Genomic DNA, 15,834 nt, shown 5'->3' with positions numbered 1-15,834 from the left:
TTTTTATGATAGTACTTAGCGTAATCATGTAAATTTCAATTCAACTTTTTCTGCTCATAAATCATCTCCCCATTGAAGCCAGAGAGAGGTTCGGTTGCCCCCTCGGCAAGGTCGATTCGGTGGGTGTGTGTGTCTGAGGTGGCTCGTAGTTCGCACCATAGGCTGCCGGAAGGAAACACGGGGCGTGAAATGAACTGAATTTACAGCACCATTCAAGTGTAATAAGTATCATTAACGTCGATATGAATTCTCAATTTGCGGATAATCCGCTCCTCTCGGTGTGTGAGTGTGGGGGTGGTGGGTGAGTGGAAACTGTTGTAAATTCGCCGCTTGCAGCGCATTTCGTCTGTGTGTATGCAGTCCGGGATTTTATGGGGATTAGCCACGAAATCGATAGGTCGAATACGGCGATGTGGAGAGGGAGAGGGCAATCTGGAGCCGCAGATTTACGCCAAAGTCGAATTACTTGGGCTCGAAGATGTGAAGGGGCTTTCGTGTGGAAGTTCTTGACTCTGACGGCACCGGAAACTTTTTGATTGCGTGTTTTTATGAAGTTTTAAAGGGGGCATCATCAAACTCCAGTAAATTTTCGATAGCGGGAAATGCGTTGGCTTATCGGTAGAAAGCCATTATGCGGTCGAATTGTTATTCTTAAATATCCGCCGAAGGACAACCGAACGAGCCTGCTTCATTAGTACTTTTCGCAATTATTTCAAGCAATGCGGAATTGTCGCTTCGGGCTCGAGCGACTCTCCAAGTTCCACGTATCACTATCCCACTGATTTAACCAATATTTAAACGAACGGAATGAGGCGGGGGCGGTGACGCTCATCATCATTTTGCAACAATTCCGAGCAAGCCAACACTAATTCTATCTGCGGTTAAGATTCCAAACAAACTTTTTCTCCGTTGTAAAAAGTTCTAATGACGGCGGCGGTGAAGATGGAGCTTTTAGCGATTACGGGAAGACATGGTGGAGGGTGGTGGTGGTGACGGTGGTAGCAAATGGCGAGGATAATGAGTGGGTGACTTGGGTGCCACCACTTTCGCACAGCCGCCGATGGCAAGATGGATCGTGATTGTGGGAATCGCATTTTGGTGCGATTGCCGACGCTATAGGCTACGACGAGGAAGAATCTGGTGGCAAGGCGTGGAAACGTGGAGACGTATGCTAATAACTGTTTTAAGAAGTTTATCTTTGGAGGGAAGTTTGCCTGGGAAATGAATCAGCAATGGTTTCCAACTGGTACAGAATCGTCAGTCATTCATTTACGGATGAGACGGACGAGAAAGTTTACGGCAGGCGGGCAAATCGATCGGCTAAATTGTTTTCCGAGAGCTCATTTCCATCAGGGATACAATTTTCGGTGAAGTTTTTCGCGCGAGGTGTTGTCATGGAGTGAGGAGCTGATCTTTTGAAGGGTTTACGCTGGAGACTTCAGAGTTGTAAATACGGCAAATGGCGAGTTTAACGGTACCACGCAAATATTGACAGTTATGGCTAATGTTTTGAAAGTAGTTCTTGGATCATCATCAAATCACTCTCATGTCAATACACAAACTTATATGTTTTCACAAATAAAATTTAATTTCAGTCTTTTTTAACAGTTTACTTTATTTATTTTATGCATATTCTGAGAATCCATTTTGAAGCAAACAACTGTGCATGTCAGTTCATCACGAAAGCTCAGTGTCTAACCTGGTACGGCCATAACAATGAACTTCAAACGCGTTTTTCTCGAAACTAGTATTTTCAAACTGGCGTACACGATATCTCAAGTTCTACTGAACCGATTCATGTCGAATTTATATGGATACAATTTGCAGGCAGGTCTCTATCGCATGAACCGCTAAAAAAATAATATTTTAAAAATTTTACTATTTTAAAAAAAATCAGTAACGTAAGAAAAATCGTTTTAAACCGCATTTTGTTTTTCAAACGGCCGCCATTTTGTCAAAAAAAAAGTTTTTAACTTGTTCGAGGTTCATGCGATAGCGGCATCTTTACTGATTCAGAATCTGTTCGTTTTTTTTTTGTTTCAGATAACCAGAAGGGCTGGAATTGTGTACGCCATGGTACAACTTTTGACATAGGACTATGTCTTTGATTTCTATATAGGGGGGTAACTCTACGAAAAATGTAACGATTCATTAAGAGTTTTCAAACGCATATTACTCAAAATCGTTATTACGACATTTGTTGTGTTGTATACCATTAGACAGGAAATTTATCCAGCTATTTTTTTTTTTGCTTAAGACATGCACAGTGAATACGGAGAAAAAAGCTTACAATTTGACAATTAAAATGGGCATGTTTTTTCGATTTTACTAGTCAGACATTTTCCCCCACAATGCAACGAGCAATCTTTTTGCCTACAATTCGGCGTTAGCTCACAATGTGATTAGATGCGTATTATGAACTACTTTCGATTTACCGATAATAGGCATTTATCAGTTGGCAGAATCAATGGAGGGATGATCTAGGAATACTATTGAATATGATATTGGATGGTTTCACTCTATTCTCTCCAAAGATTTGACGTGATCCTGGCCCAAAATGTTGAACGTTGATAGAGATTTTATTAGATTGAAGTACAAGTTGTTGCCCAATCAATTCGTGCTCAATTCACGTTTTATCGTGTAGGTCTTGCTACTAACAATTTATGTAATTGTGGTCCTGCATGTCATTATATCGATCATGTTGTTTGCTTATGTAAAATGCAATGCAATTAATGAATTTAACTGGCTGCTTATTTGGAAGTTCAGAAGCCGATTATGTATCAAAAGAGAAAACAATTGAACAATGAAAAACTCGATTCAAATGTAATTACTACACACAATCACAGTCCTATGTCAAGATCCCGCACGTGCCTCTAAGCCCAGATCCATCAACTTTTTTTTGAACTCCCTCACTTCATCAGCTTGTAACTATTCTAGTTATGAATATTTTTTTTTTCCGTTCAATTTTTGTTTTATTGTTAAAAGACAGATGAACAAATAATGATATGATGGAAAGTGAACATATTCTTTGTTTTATTTTTATGGACTTTTATTTATTACTGAACCGATTTCGATATTCGATCTATCAGATTAAAGACAATGAACTAGTCTTTTTTTGAAAATAATGTTAGACTCGCAAGAAATTTGGAATTTGTTTTTATAATTATTGATTGTTTTAGTTTTTTATAGATTACATGGTCTCGGGATCAAGGGCGCTATCTTTTTTCTGAAAGTTGAGGTTCTTTTACATAACATATTTCGATATTAGAGATGTTATTTTTTCGTTTTTGAGATATAATGTTTCAAAGTTAACCGATGGTGTCCCCGCCCAGATAGATTCTGAGCGGAGTCCCAGAGCAATGAAGAGCTAAGAGTAGACTGGCTACCCGATGATGATGTAGAGAGAGGATGAAATCGAATATAGTCAGAGCTGACCTATACTATCGAAGGTTTATTTGCGACTGACACTGTTCTTATTCCATTCCACTCTTTATTTTTGAGAGGCTTTAAACTTTGCAGTTCATTCGCCTCAGCCTCTGGATTGCAGTTTTTCCATGTTTGTATTTTTAGTGTTAAGTGGTGTATAGTTTTTTTTTCGTAAATCAAGTGCCTCAAAAACAAGATGTGTTTTTTTACTACGATTGTTCGGCCTGGGCCGTAACAGATGGTACGAAAAATCATTTTTCCTCTTTTATTTCCAAAAATATCTTTTTTTTAAATCATAACTTTCGAACTACCTTGGATATGTTATGTAAAAAATTTACATGATCAATATATCAATTTGAAGCCAATGAATTGGTTTTCTTTGAAAAAATACCATACTTGCGTAAAAAATGGATTCCAGTTGCTTATATGTAGTATAGTCGCATAGGAATAGGAATATTGAACGAAAACTGAAAAGATGTCAACAAATCATAACCCATAAACGAAAAAAGACACCTCTCTGATATTATATATCAGAGATATGTTATGTGAAAAAATATAGAAAAAATATGGTGCCCTTGGTCCCGAAACCATGTACTATGAAAAACAATCCCAACCAATAATTACGAAAACAAAATTCTATTTTTTCCCATGTATATTATATTTTAAGCAAGAATAGTTTATTGGATTTAATTTGATATATCGATCATCTGGATCGGTGCAATAGTTCAAAAGTTATGAATTTTTGTGGTGGAAAAAATGAGTAAAAATAGATTTTTCGAACCATCGGTTAATATTAAAAAACAATTGGAGTGAAAAAAATAACGCTTCTCTGATCTTAGGATAGGTTTAGTTAAAAAAAAACCTCAGCATTCAAGAAAAAATATAAAACATGTATAGCGCCCTTGGTCCCGAGACCATGCAAACTGTAAAAAACAAATACAATCAATAATCATAAAAACAAAATTAAGTTTTCTTGCAAGTATAATATTTTTTTCAAAGAGGCAATGCAATGAACTAGTGCTTTTAATTTGATATGTTGATCATTGGAATCGGTTCAGTACTTCAAAAGTTATAAATTTTTGAAAAAGTCATTTTTGGAGAGAAGGAGAAAAAAAATAATTTTTTGAACCATCTCAAAATAGAAAAGGGCCACCTTAATGGAAAAATAGAAAAATAGGGATCTAATGTTTGGCGGTAACCAACAAAAAAAAACAATTTTTCACGAAAATCTGAAAACCAGTATACGCAACAGCGTTTTCAACTGGTTTGTAACAGTTCTGGCTATTTTGTATGTCACACCTTCGATATGGGGCAAATTAGTCAGTCTGCAAATGCTGGATTCACTCATCTCTTCTATCAAAACGAATAAATCGCATAATTTCCTAGAAACAATCTCTATTCTTTGTTCATGAGAAGAATGCAAGACCTCATTTCTTATTCCAAAGATATGGATAAATTTCTTGTTCGATATGCACCAGGTGCAAAACAAAATTGACTATGAGTCTCGCAGAAGCATTTATTTACGAAGTAGGTCTCGATTCGGATCCTAAAACTCGACATACTTCTGATTCTGTGCACATTCTTATAGGATTCTAAATGCGTTAGTCAAATATCAACGAAAATCCACTTTTTACTTTCATAATATTGGGTTTTGCAAATTCCATTGGACGTTTTTTTCTGGAAATGATATAAAGCGGAGAATTTCAAGGTCCAACATCTTGTTGTATTCTTTGACAATCATCGGTTTCAATATCACGACAATTTACTTGACAATGTGGTCCACATTCGTTCTCAGAGCTAGAGGAAAACTTCGACCCCTACATGTGCTTCCAATGCTTTTCATCTCTTTCAAAGCGTAGTTCGCTGATGTCATTTATATCTCCCATATACTTCCTTTGTATTGTCATCTTAAGAAAAAAATTCAGTATTTGTGTTTAGATAATCCACCAATAATAAAATACAAAAATTATTACGCATCATTTCAATTTATTCATTGACCAAGTATAAACGACGAATTTCAATATTGCATTCAAGGCACAAATATTTGTACAACGCCAGTATTCGAATTTGAATGATCGTTATTGTACCTCATGGTTTATCACCGGTCGACGCTCTATATTCTGTATGAAACCATCTGAACACAAGCATATAGAATATATTGAATAACAATTGGAAAAATTGATAGTAATCTCAGAACTACAAAGCAAAAAAAAAAATAAATACTCATATATTATCCAACGGTCAAAACACCGCTCATGGTAGCCAACGCTAGTGTACATGTGATTTTAAGGAAAACCCAAGAAAGGAGAGATATAGAAATCGAAAGAAAGGTAGCTTTATAACATAGAAAAAGTCATGCAGTAAGTGGAAACAGAAACCGAAAGTGAAATTCATCAATTTTATTGAAGTTTCAAAAGCGGTCATTTGACCGCTCTGGTAGGTTAGTGTTTTTTATATAACCCTCATATACTTCAAAACATCTTCAAAGAACTAATGGCAAATAATTGTCTAAACAGTTAAAAATATGTGTCCAGCATAATCACACATTGCTTTTTTGAGAAGAACTTCCAGGGTTCTGCTACTGCAGAGATGATGAAATAGAAATTTTGTAGTATTTTCTTCTGAAGTTTTAGAATTATAGTACAGATTTTCAGGAACATTATGCTTCTTAAAAACAAGAAAAAGCGATTGTAATACGCCCAAAAATACTTAGTTAAATCTGAACCAGAATTCTGACATAATTCAATATTCACGGATGAGAGCAAATTCAATATTTTCGGTGGGTTATGTTGGTTCTTGGTGCGTACCAGATGTTTAATTTACACTTCAAATGGTTTCGAGAAAATAAAGTTCGAAAAAGTTCTAGGTTTTTCAAGAAAATTTTATTATTCAAGCCGATCACTCGAGACACAATGCGGGTGAACCGTGAATGGGCTGTGGCTGTCAATGTCTGGAACCGAGATGTAGAGATCTGCAGCAACCTTAACCTTAGAAATTAGATACGGGCGACAAATTGTCTCTTTAAATGCCGTAGGTAAGTCATCGTACCGATTCAAGATCAGCATGGTTTTCGCTAGCGCATTGAATTTTGCATGGCACATGCTGAAGGCTATGCAAGGTGCAGCAGCAACGGTGCTTTGAAAACGAAAGCAACAGTGTTAAATTTTACCCCGCGGTTCCAAAGCTCGACCGTAACAGGCGTAGCGGTGCTCAGTCGGGTGGAACCACGTAAACATAATCACCGTCGATATAAAACAATCCACTGGAGAGTGATCTTAGTCAGTTGTTCGAGAGAGTGCATCACTAAACAGTGGCAAGACATAATCATGCAAATCATGAATTGGAAACAGCTGCTAGTGGTAGCTGGTTGTGCTTTGGCTATGGCTGCGGCCGGTACAGCACCGCATTCCATTTCGTATATTTATCGGAGTTTCGACGCGCTTCCAGGCCAGCTAATGTTCAAGAGTCCTTCCGTGGAACGGGCAAGGCTAGAGTTCCCGTCAATTTACAAAAGTGAGGCGATCCAGGCTGATAATAATCTTGGGCAACACACCGATAGTTCGGAAGAGGCCATCAGAGCAGAGGATAGCGAAGAGGAAGAACCAAAAGCGGCGCACAAAGATGAAGAGAAGTACCACCAAGAATCGGGAGAGTCCCAAGGAGAACACCATTATGCTTGGAGTGGCGTAGAGGGCGAAAAAGGTTACGATAAACATCACGAGTTCGATGTGGGTCAAAAGGGTAGCTACGATAAGGAAGATCATGAACAATCGTACGGCGAGGAAGGTGGTCGGAAGAAGGCCCACCACGATGAAGCTTCCACCTACCACGATCATCACGATGAGGCACATCACACGAGTGGAGGAAAGCATGGAGAGAATAAGTACCACAAAAAGGGCTCCAAAACGACCGGGTTCCACAATGTTTATAACAAGGACGAGCTGAAGAAGGAACATACCTTCTACGACACGGCCGATCATAGCGGGCATTACAATAAGTATGGATACACCCACAAAGAATTTTCGAAAGACGAAGCACAGCATGCGAAGGGAGGACACAAGGAGGAGGCACATGCGGATAAAGGACATTCCAATAAGGGTTACGCTGAGGGTGGGAAGTATGACAGTGAGCATAAGGAATATAAAAAAGACAATGGTAATTCGGAGGAATATGAACACAAGGAGGGATTCAAGAAGAAGGATGGAAAACATGGTACCAATTCCCATGGATATGAAGTTTATCATCACTGATCTGACTCTCAACGTCTCCTATTGAAATTGATTTTTTATGATTAATTAGAGAATTTATTGTTTATGCCTCAAAAAATCAAATAAATACGGTTAAAAATCTAACGGTCGTCAAAAGTCTTTGTAGAGATAAGAAAAAAAGAGACGGCAAAATAAATATTACCACTGTTTTGGTGAATCTGCAGCGTATGTTCAGTATGTGCAGCATCAGTAAAAACATGTTACTTTAATTAGAGAAAACATATTTGAAATGGAAAAGGTATTCTTTTTTATAATTTTTACTTTCTGAGTGTTTCTTCAACCCAATTCAATTTTAATTAGACTAACAACACCTAATACTATATATAGAGGATATGGGAAATCACTTTTTCGAATATTTCTTCACTTTTCCAATTTTTCTCGCCGTATAAACTTCCTTCGGGTGAAAATGAACACAAAAAACAGACAGCTTGATCTAAACGACCCGTTCTCGAGCGGGAACACACCTTGGTTTTTAATTTTAGGAAATTAAAATAAATCGTTTCATATCTAAGAATGACTTGATATGAAACGATTTATTTCAATTTCCTAAAATTAAAAACCAAGGTGTGTTCCCGCTCGAGAACGGGTCGTTTAGATCAAGCTGTCTGTTTTTTGTGTTCATTTTCACCCGAAGGAAGTTTATACGGCGAGAAAAATTGGAAAAGTGAAGAAATATTCGAAAAAGTGATTTCCCATATCCTCTATATATAGTATTAGGTGTTGTTAGTCTAATTAAAATTTAATTTAATTAATTAATATGGTAGCACAACTGCTACCATATACAATTTTACACTTACACTTGTGCTACATTTTTCACAATAAACGATCGGTCATTGATATGACATTTCATGGAGCAACCCCCGACTTGCATATATTTGCATTGCCGATTTCCCCGAGCACCTTGGTTTTGATGTCTCTGTTAGGGAACACATTTCGATAGGAACAAAAGCTCGTCCTACTTTCATGTATTTGCAATACCGATTTCCCCCAGGCAGATTGGTTTTGATGTCTCTGTTAGGGACTCGCCGCATGTGTCGTCAATTTCGACCAATCAGAAGTGGGTATTTCCATTAGGATATGGGTGGAGATTTTTTAATTGTTCAATGGTTATTTTCATGATATATATAATTTTCTTCAATTTAAAAAATTGTTATGGAGTACCGAAATCGATTGACGCAAAAATGTCATCAATCCATCATGAAATGACTGAGCAATAAGCGTTTGAAATTGGACAATTTTCACGACGTAATCGATTTTCGATTTTCAATTTTCAATTTGTACCCCAATATGTTCCCGAAAGACGTAATCCTACGTCAAAACAGGTCGGTTTAAGGTCGAATTTATAACATACATTCATTGGCACCCTGGAGACCCCAACAGATTCACACAGACAGAAAGAAAGATGACACACACAGAAAGGGATGAAAAGGTTTTTTTGACAAAAAAAAGTTAAGCTTGATGGTCCGTACTGCTGCGGGAACTGTTCGAATAAATAGCTCAGAAATTTTAGGGTAGGCAGCCTTAAGGACACTTTTTCACGTAAAAAGAAAACTCTATACCAGTGATTTTCACAAGAATAAATCCAGACAGCTATGTGGAGCTGTTGGTCTGTTTTCTTATACATTTTCAGTGAACATAACGGATAACAATTTTGCCTTCATGCACCATAATACAGGTCGGACTCGATTATCCCGAGTATTGATTTTTTTTTCACTCCGGATAATTGAATCATCTTCTTCTTCAATGGCACTAACGTTCCTAGAGGAACTTCGCCGTCTCAACGTAGTATTACTTGCGTCATTTTTATTAGTACTTAGTTGAGATTTCTATGCCAAATAACACGCCTTGAATGCATTCTGAGTGGCAAGCTCTAGAATACGCGTGATCACAGTGCAAGTCGGAGGAAATTTCTTTGACGAAGAAATCCCCCGACCAGAACGGGAATCGAACCCGAACACCCGGCATGTTAGTTATGACGCTAACCACTCGGCCAAGGGAGCACATAATTGAATCATAAAAAACACGAATATTCTATCGGTAAATGTAATATAATTGTGATTTGTACTTATTTATTAAACAGTTTTATTTAGCTTGACCGGTTTGTATGTTTGTGACTTTGTAACTTTGTAACTTTGTAACTTTGTCTGTAGTGCTGTACCACATTAAAAGAAATTTAACCCTTTAACCCTGTTGACCGATTGATCTGAAATTTGGAAAACATTTTTATTTCTGGTGTCATTAAAAAACTGCGTATTCCATGATCTTGAAAATCCAAGATGGCGGCCGCTACAAAATGGCGGATTATGTACATATTTTCTCAAAATCCCATCAATATGGGTATCAAATGAAAGGGCTTGACTAGTTGAACACAGTTATTTATGACAAATGCAAATCCAAAATGCTCACCACCACAAAAATATTTGTTTCCAATACCTCATCAATACGGATATCAAATGAAAGTGCTCGACTAGTAGAACATAGCAGATCATGAAAAATCCAAATCCAAGATGGCCGCGGTCGCCAAATAACTAATTACTTTTTAAATGTTTTCATTCAGCTTGACCTGTTTGTTTGTATGACTGAATGTTTGTAGGGTTGTCCCTTATAAATAGAAAATTGACCCCGTACCTGTTGACTGATTGATCTTAAACTTAGAAGACACCTTGATTTCTACTGTCATTATAAAACTGCGTATTCCATGATCTTCAAAAATTTAATTTGGCCGTCGCTAAAATATGGCTGAATGACTTGATTTGGAGAACACAAAATATAATAAACAACATTAATAAACGTTGGATTTCCATTATCCACAGTTATTTGTTTCATAATTCACCCCACGATTTTATTTTAGTCACATCATTGCCCTAGAATAATGAAGGAACTGATATGATAAATACTAAGTGCTACTTGTCTGTCTACTTTCTAGCTTTTAGTACATTAAACTGTTTAACTTAAAAGTTTTTTACTTATTTTTTTTTCTAGTTTTTAGTAGATTATCTGTATTATTAATATACTTCTCTACAATAAAACCATTCAACTTTTTTAAATTTTTATTTCTTACCTAACTTTCTTCGTGGTATTTTGATGATGTACTGTATTCTATTAGTCGAATAATTTCACTTGATACCAACATTGAGGGGATTGCAAAAAATACATAGTCGGCGACCTTTTCGAATTTATTGTGTTCATAATGTAGTGTAATCTACAAATCAAGCTATTCAGCCATTTTTAGTGGCGGCCAAACTGAATTTTTCAGGATCATGGAATACGCAGTTTTAAAATGACAGTAGAATTAAAGGTATGTTCCAAATTTCAGATCAATTAGTGTTCAGGAACGGGGTGAAATTTCAATTGATGTGGGACAACCCTACAAACACTCAAAAATACATACGAACAGGGCGAGATGAATGAAACCATTAAAAAGTAATTGGTTATTTGGGAGCTGCGGCCCATCTTGGATTTGAATTTTTCATGATCTACTGTGTTCTACCAGTCGAGCACTTTCATTTGATGTCCATATTGATGAGGTTTTTGAATTTGTTCTACTAGTCAATCCCTTTCATTTGATATCCATATTAATGGGGTTCTGAGAAAGTATGTAATCCGCCATTTTGTATAAATAACTACTAGTCAAGCCTTTTTATTTGATACCCATATTGATGGGGCTATGAAAAAAATATATCGCGCCATTTTGTGGTGGCGACCATTTTGGATTCGCATTTTTCATAAATAACTGTGTTCTACTAACCAAACATTTCAATTTATACCCATATTGATTATTATACAAATTATTCAAAATTTCCGGTCTAAAAATAAGAAAAATCAAAAATAAAATACTCCGGATAATCTAGTCTCCGGATAATCGAGTCCGACCTGTACCACAATTCGAGTAAGCAAAAATTCAATGTCAATGTTTTAACATGGAACATAGAATTTGAATTTCACTGATCATCTCTAGAGTTTACAACAGGATTTACAGTAGCGGACATCAGCTTAAAACAGTTACATGAGGGGCTTAGAATGAAAGGGGTGTAAGTGATTTCATCGATTTCTCTACATCGACTCTCTCTTTTGGTCATAACTTAGCTGCAAATACATTCCCAGCTGTATTTGACAATGCGGAAGACAGGTCAGAGCCTCATCTATCGGATTCTATAGCAAACTCAAATTGGAACGTTTTTGCAGTTGAGTTATTAACTGAAGAAAAAGTTGATGAAGAGAAATCGATCAAGTCACTTACACCCCTTGCCTTCTAAGCCCCTCGCATGTGAAGGGTAAATGGTTTCAAATTCCATTAAAAATCTTGGAAATTTTTGTTCACTTAATGCTAAATAAATTTTATGAAACAACTCTTCTTTACAGTTACATTACTTCTTTACATTGGATGAAACTTGTTGGATATGAATCCTAGACGAATCCCAGCAAGTTTCCTCCAATAGAATAATAGAATAAAATAAGAATCTTATTTTTCAGCATTTTCTTGTAGGTTGTGGTGTTATGGCGCTTCTTAATATATTCACAGTTTTGAATGCTCATTGTTTTTGTCAATATCACGGATGAAATAGTTCCCATTTCTTATTTTGTATATTTTATTTCTCCAAGAATCTGACTTCAAATTTCGTCAGTATTTTGAACACCGTAAACCTCGAACATTTTTAGATTTTAGTCAATTCGCGCAACAATGGCAATTCGGAACATCAATTTTGCTAAATTAATCAGCAACCAAATTCAACATAATTTCGCCACTTTTCACTTCTCACTCCCCCTGGATTGCCAAAATGAGTATTGAATATTTAATTTGGAACAGAATTCATATTTTCTGTCAGGTATTAACCCAGAGTCGTTGAAAAACAAGTGCCCACATTTACAAAAATGAAAAATGAAAAAAAAAATAAAATAAATGTTGGTTACTGTTTACCTAAAACATGTGTTTCTTAATTTTTGCAACCATTGAGAGTTGGATGACACATTCTTATGATTGAATTTACTTCTTTATCGAAACAAATCTAAAAAAAATTAAAAATATTAAAATTGTACGCTCATATGAATTTCTTACATTGTCTCATATAATAATGTACCTATGTATATCAGCGTGAAATATTTGTCCATTGATTCATAGTTTCCGAGGAAATATAATCACAAAAAAAACCAAAATTGCTTTACTTCTGTGATCCATCTGTCAAGGCCAACTCTGAACATCTTAATGCAATAGGTGTTTCGAAAACTGCTGAGTGTGAGTTAACAACAAAATGTTTTTTATCGTTATAGGGGATGAACTTTGTATAGTGTAGTTATACTGCACACTCTCTCACCGGACGTGAGTCAATTCAGATGCCTACATATTCGCATTTGAAAAGCATCTAAAACATCTGGAAATTTTCCGTTAGACTTAGAAGAATCTTAGCATTGTTTCGTGTCACAAGCAATTAAAGTGTGTTTCAGAATAACTCACACTATTATAAAATCCCCCAAAATGACGCTCGTCCTACTTTCGTCACCGTCCAGAAATTTCAATATCTCCTCAAACTTACAGTCCACGTGGAAATATTATACCGAAATGCAAATCAACCAGCTATGCTATGGCAATTTCGCCGTCCCTAAAATTCAGACAGCGAAAATGAAACATTCTCTCGCACTCTGCTGATGTTGCTGGTGGAGTAAAAAAATCTTCCTACCGGGGGGAAGTTCTCGCTGCTTTATCGCGTTAGAAATTTAATTTTCTTCTCTCCGCGAAGCCCATTCCGCCAGTTGCTGCAGCTACAGGAAGCAAAAAAAAAACATCAGCATTCGGTCCTGTTCTTCTACTTTATCTCCATTTTCCCCCCTGGTGAACTGTTGGACTATCTTCCGTCATCTTAATCAACTCCGCTGTCACCGTTCTGTCAGTGCCACTCAGTTCCGGCGAAATTGCTCTAAATAATCACTATTGCTTACGCTGCATCAAATGCTGCTGCTTCACTGCGGGAAAGAAGAATGCTTTCGGCTCCAGCATAGCGGTGCGATGCCGCGCGGTGATAACGCTAATAAAAAACACTCGGGAAGTCCTCGAAAGGGCAAACTTACCTGTAGTTACCGAAATCGGACTGCTGGAAGTTACGAATGTTCAGTGTGTACTTGTCGCCCTTCGAGAACATTGACCGGCGGTCCGTTGGATCCAGCAGGAACGAGTTCTGGAACCACAGCATCTGGAAGAAGAAAAAAAAAGCAAAACAGCAGAAAATGAGCACTTTTACCTCCAGCGTAGCGAAATGCGAAAATAATCCCACTACACACCGCCGGATACTTTAAATAATCCGCTTGGACAAAGTGAACCCGAGCGGGGATGATAATTCGTCTCATCCCCAATGCAACACGCTGATGCTAATGGAATTCGCGTGAGGCGAGAAAATTATTTCAATTATTATTTGCTCTACATTTTGTGGCAGACATTATTTCGATTCTTCGTTGCATACAATGAGAGGGTATATAATGAGATCCCATCCTTCAGCAGAAAAAAAATGACGAAGAGATAACAAATGACAAGTAGAAAAAAAGCGAATCCGGCCGTAAGATCAGCTGCACTAAAGTTTTAATTAATACGCGAAACTTTGAGAACTACGGTGAAGTGCACAGAAAATGAAAATTTGGTACCTTAGCTGTCGAACGTTCTTGTTTGCTCAGGAGAAATAAAAAAAAATATCCTCGTTCAGAGTGGGAATACTTTTTTTTTGTTCTGGAAGGAATGTGCGTTCATTTTCTTCTTTTTTCTGCACATCTCATGAATGTCTCACAATGCTAGGGATTAAATGACAATCAAATTATATTTTAATTTAAATTCGCCGACTCCCGAGCTGCTCTTTGGTGGGTTTCAAGCGGTTCCAGCTACGTGACGCTAATTAGATGCCGTCCTTTCCATAAAAGGGAGATGGAAAAACACTACTTTCTCTTCGGTTACAAATACCGAAACCACCTTGAAAACGAGCAAAGTATTCGCGCGGGAGGAAGGTTTTATCGCAATGGAAATCTGACGACGTTGTTTTTCGCTTTTTCGAAAAATAAAAATAGAATCGTGAGTTTATTCAGCACGCGGCCTGGCGGAGGAGACACCTGAGTGGGATGGGATGATGATGGTACGCACTATCGTCGTCAACGCGGAGGTGAGGCGAAAGCAAACAACAACCGCCGTTACCACTTGTTCGGGAAGTTTAGAACCTCGAAACTTTGCCTCCCGCCGGAGAAAACAAGGACCAAGTTTTTAATTAATGTATGACATAGAATAACATGAAGTGCGGAAGTTCCTATTTGAGCATTTTAAGAAAGTTTATCCCGCAATGATTAATGGCGGTAGGTGGCGCCGGTTCATTCGGGGATAGTGTTGAGAAGGCGCGGATTTTGGTTACTCTGGTGGTTGAAACACAAACTGGGTTGTTTTATTCTATTCAAATAGTAGTACCCTCCTCGTTGAATGATGCGGATTATATTGGTGAACATGCGTTCGAGTGCTTCTGTGAAAATTTAGAACAATTTGCATGCACGCCTGTCATTTCAAGAGCGAAGCACAAAATGTAAGTTAGAGTTTAGTTGCTATTTGGTTGGCAAAATGTTCCCAAAAATCATATAGCAATTTCACGCCAAAACAACCGAAGAACGGTATTGGCGAAACATTCTACATATGATAACAACTACTCTAAACCACAATTTTCATTATCATAAGACCAATTTTAATTACGACTAGTTTTTTGAAGTAGAACTACTTCTTTCAGGAAGGGTGCCAAATCAAAAAACAGGTCACGTTTTTGTGAAATAAAGTTAACGTTAATAACTATTTTTCACCGCGAACAAATTCTGATACTTCGCACACCAATGGAATCGGAAATTATCTAAGATTCGTTTGATATACTATACAGTACAATCTACTAATGCCTAAACAGTTTAAATTAATGAAAACTGGAAGCATTCTCATTTTGCCATACATTTGTTCTGCCGATTTGTGTGCATTCCCGAGCAGAGCTGTCAGTAACGAGCAACTGATACATTCGTAAGCCATGTTGTGGGGTTCGGTCACATCTCAAGCGGAATATAGGAGCAAAAGGGATCATAGTTTGTGATTGATATCTGAGTTGGAAAGATATGATGCGAGTTGAACCAAATAAACGAGAAG

At 37.1% G+C, this 15,834-nt stretch overlaps 1 protein-coding gene across 1 annotated transcript in view; it reads right to left on the bottom strand.

Annotated features, from left to right (window-relative positions):
• Positions 1 to 15,834, bottom strand: part of LOC129768226 (roundabout homolog 2) — a 331,824-nt gene that overhangs the window by 42,659 nt on the left and 273,331 nt on the right. Inside the window, exon 8 of the mRNA XM_055769718.1 lies at positions 13,758 to 13,879. Within this exon, the coding sequence (XP_055625693.1) occupies positions 13,758 to 13,879 (122 nt within the window). The remainder of the gene's footprint in view (positions 1 to 13,757; positions 13,880 to 15,834) is intronic.

The sequence above is a fragment of the Toxorhynchites rutilus genome, chromosome 2 (genome assembly GCF_029784135.1).
Source record: "Toxorhynchites rutilus septentrionalis strain SRP chromosome 2, ASM2978413v1, whole genome shotgun sequence".
Taxonomy (NCBI): Eukaryota; Metazoa; Arthropoda; class Insecta; order Diptera; family Culicidae; genus Toxorhynchites; species Toxorhynchites rutilus.
Note: the sequence above shows the minus strand (reverse complement) of the source record. Positions and strands in the feature narration are given on the sequence as shown.